Source organism: Buceros rhinoceros, unplaced genomic scaffold (genome assembly GCF_000710305.1).
Source record: "Buceros rhinoceros silvestris isolate BGI_N320 unplaced genomic scaffold, ASM71030v1 scaffold9370, whole genome shotgun sequence".
Lineage (NCBI taxonomy): Eukaryota > Metazoa > Chordata > Aves > Bucerotiformes > Bucerotidae > Buceros > Buceros rhinoceros.
The window spans coordinates 77029-80619 of NW_010390162.1; the positions used below are offsets into that span (position 1 = coordinate 77029).

At 44.4% G+C, this 3591-nt stretch overlaps 1 protein-coding gene across 1 annotated transcript in view; it reads left to right on the forward strand.

Annotated features, from left to right (window-relative positions):
- Positions 1 to 3237, forward strand: part of KCNJ1 (potassium inwardly-rectifying channel, subfamily J, member 1) — a 10165-nt gene extending 6928 nt beyond the window's left edge. The window contains exon 2 of the mRNA XM_010136731.1: positions 2114 to 3237. Within this exon, the coding sequence (XP_010135033.1) occupies positions 2122 to 3237 (1116 nt within the window). The 5' untranslated portion in view covers positions 2114 to 2121. The remainder of the gene's footprint in view (positions 1 to 2113) is intronic.
- Positions 3238 to 3591: the final 354 nt, after the last annotated feature.

The following is a 3591-nucleotide window of genomic DNA, read 5'->3' on the forward strand; positions in this document are numbered from 1 at the left end:
GCAGAGGAAGGAAAAGGCAGAAATGAGTCTGTTAACAACTAACTTTCTGGGCATTTATCAGATATTGCGGGTGGAGGGACGGACAGATGAGTTAGGAAGCATCAGGAATCTGAGACTGGGAACCTAAACATTTCTGCTTACTCTACAGCAATCACTGAGAAGTGGAAACTCCTGGTTTTCCTAGCTAACCTTGACATGTCACCTTTATTCATCGAGTAGTTTGAGTGGGAAATGCCCCATCATTTACTGTGTCCAGTGCCGTGCACCTTCTGTAAACACCTTCTGCCTGGGGACAGCAGCAACTTCACTAACTCCTGCAGGTTCACATGCCAGACAGAGAGCAATCCCTGTTTGTTTGGGCCCCACAGGATCTTCCTGGGAAATACGAGCTCGGGTGTAGTTGGTTACCTTCCCCGATTTAAGTGCTGTATGATATAACTCGCTTTATATAGCCTCCTCCAGGCAGCCTGTGCTCGCAGCTTGCCTATGCGGGAGGGAATTTCTCTTCTGCTGAAGCAGCTTTGGTTGTGCGTGGGAGCAAGAAGGATTTGTCCAAGGGAGAGGTCCTTTGTCATCCTGCCTGAAGGAGGGTGTAATTCTTCGCCTCTTTGATCTGCTTGGGGTAGCTTAAGCAGGGCTTGTAAAACGTCCTCTGAAGAGAGTGTGTAAGATTTAAAGAGGCAGGAAAAGGACTGGGGAGCTACTTGCAAGGTTCCAGTCTGATCAGCTTGCTCTCATCTCTGTGACAGTTAGCTCTTGAGTTTACAACCAGATCTTTGGACAAATTTCCAAAAGTCTCCAGCAAAGGCTGAATCAGACCTACCCGAACTGTGGTAGAAGGTGGGTAGATTGGAAACCAGAATTTTTCCTCAGGTTTCTCCCCTTCCCGCCTATTCACCAGAACTAGGAGCATCTCTGCTAGAGCTCACCCTCACCATGGGAGCAGCTGCAGATGGGCAGCACCCCAGCATCCCTCTGTCACTATTTCCAGAGTAGAGTGGAAGTGTTCACATCATCACAGAAAAGGACAAAACGAGAGCCAAGGACAGCCGAAGCTGCAGGTTTCTGCACAACAGAGGTGTTAGAAGTTAAATACCGGAAAAGTGTGTTGCACAGGAACGTTATTCTTGCTCAAATTATGCATTCGCATGAACACATTACAAGTGCGTCAGGAGACTAAAACTTGAGGATTGTTTAGAAAGTGACCTCATTCCCCCCTTGCTCAGACACGTGCTTAAAGTTTAACTTTTCTCAGCTCCATTGGCAACCAATAAATTCAAGAGCAAAGGTTTCAAACAGTGAATAGCCGCATTACAACAAAAGTGACCTTCATTGTTTTCCTCCTGATTTCACTGAGCAGAGGAGAAAGGTGGTTTCAGTCTATGGGCAGAAAGAGGGAACTGCATGAAACACAAATGCATTCTCAGAGCTGCTGATACAAACAAGGACATCAAATAACAGAATTTACAAGATGTAATTCATTTGTACTTTGACTCCACCATTGACAATTCAGTGTTTTCCCTTTGTTACCAATTATCGTATCTAAAGGTATTCTCTGGCCCCAGAACTGTCTAAAGGAAGGATTTCTGTTTCAGCCAACTAAATAATGAGGCGGATCCTCCAAGTTAATCCAGACGCCTACAGAGTCTAGATGCTACACATCCCTTTAAGAATGGATTTCTGGATCCGATCCTTACTCTTAGTATTAAGTACCAAACTCTCCTGCAGCTGAAATTTAATCTTTTCTTTTATTCTCATCTAAAAGTCCTATCTAAGATGCTTCTGTGACTCCACAGCTGTGATGAAGCTACCTGCTTCCCGGTGCTACCCCTCACTCAACTAAGCGCAGGACAATATTAACAGCTGACTGACTCCAAGTTTACTGAGCGAGCCAAAATGATTATTTTTTACTGGTATGCTCCTTAGGCAAGAAACAGTTTCCTCATCTTACTGGAACTTTTCTCCACCAGCTGAAGGAAAATATGCAAATTATGTAACTTTCCTAAACAAGTGTCTTGAGACTTCACCAGAATTTACTTCTCGCCTGCAGGTACGAACCCAACCTACATTACCCATAACATTTGTTATTTCTTCCTCTCCAGAACGCTGTCAGCAGAGGCAATGTTCAACTACCTCCGGAAACGCTTCACCAGCCACATCAGAGAACGCAGCCGGCGAAGAGCGAGGCTTGTCTCTAAAGATGGAAGGTGTAACATAGAGTTCGGCAACGTAGAGCAGTCAAGGTTTGTCTTCTTGATTGATATATGGACAACTATCCTGGATCTCAGGTGGAGATACAAAATGACTATCTTCATTTCGGCCTTCTTAGGCAGCTGGTTTCTGTTTGGGCTCCTCTGGTATGTTGTGGCATACATACACAAAGACCTTCCAGAATTCAACCCTTCCATAAATCACACCCCCTGCGTGGAGAATATCAACGGCCTGACTTCCGCTTTCCTGTTCTCCTTGGAGACCCAGGTAACCATTGGTTATGGCTTCAGATGTGTCACAGAACAATGTGCCACTGCCATCTTCCTGCTCATCTTCCAGTCTATCTTGGGGGTAATCATCAATTCTTTTATGTGCGGTGCCATCTTGGCCAAGATATCGAGGTCCAAAAACCGGGCTAAGACCATCACTTTCAGCAAGAACGCTGTCATCAGCAAGCGCGGTGGGAAGCTCTGCCTCCTCATTCGGGTGGCAAACCTCAGGAAGAGCCTGCTGATTGGCAGTCACATCTATGGAAAACTTCTGAAGACCACCATCACCCCAGAAGGAGAAACAATCATTTTGGACCAAGTCAACATAGAATTTATAGTTGATGCTGGCAATGAGAATCTCTTCTTCATTTCCCCATTAACTATTTATCATATCATAGACAAGAACAGCCCATTCTTCCACATGGCAGCAGAAACCATTCTGCAGCAGGATTTTGAATTGGTGGTGTTTCTAGATGGCACCGTTGAAGCCACCAGCGCTACCTGTCAAGTGAGGACATCCTACATCCCAGAAGAGGTGCTCTGGGGTTATCGCTTTGCTCCCATTGTGTCCAAGACCAAAGAAGGGAAATACAGAGTAGACTTCCAGAACTTCAGCAAGACAGTGGCCGTGGAGACCCCCCACTGCGCCTTCTGTCTCTACAATGAGAAAGAAGCTAAAGCCAAAGAGAAGAAAGGTTTTGACAATCCTGGTTTTGTCCTGTCAGAAGTGACTGAAACCAGTGACACAAAAATGTAGTTCCAGGTATTCACGAGACTGAATTTATTATGGAAAAAAAAATACAATCTCAAGAGGATTAATAACTAAAAAGAAAGGTTTGTTTTTACTCTAAACCAGCATTTATCTTCTCAAAAGCCTCAAATCAAAGAGGGCCAGGAAACCAGTGATCTCCAGAACACTATTTAACTACTATATATATTTCATAGAATTTATATTTTTATACCTATGGGACACTTAATGAAGCTGCTACATTGGAATGTCCAACTCCCTGAAGTTCCCAGAGGGACACAAGTCTGTCAAAAAGCCTGAAAAGGTGAAGAGAAACTTTCAGGACATGTTAAAGATACAGAGTTGTTGGAGTGAGAACATGGA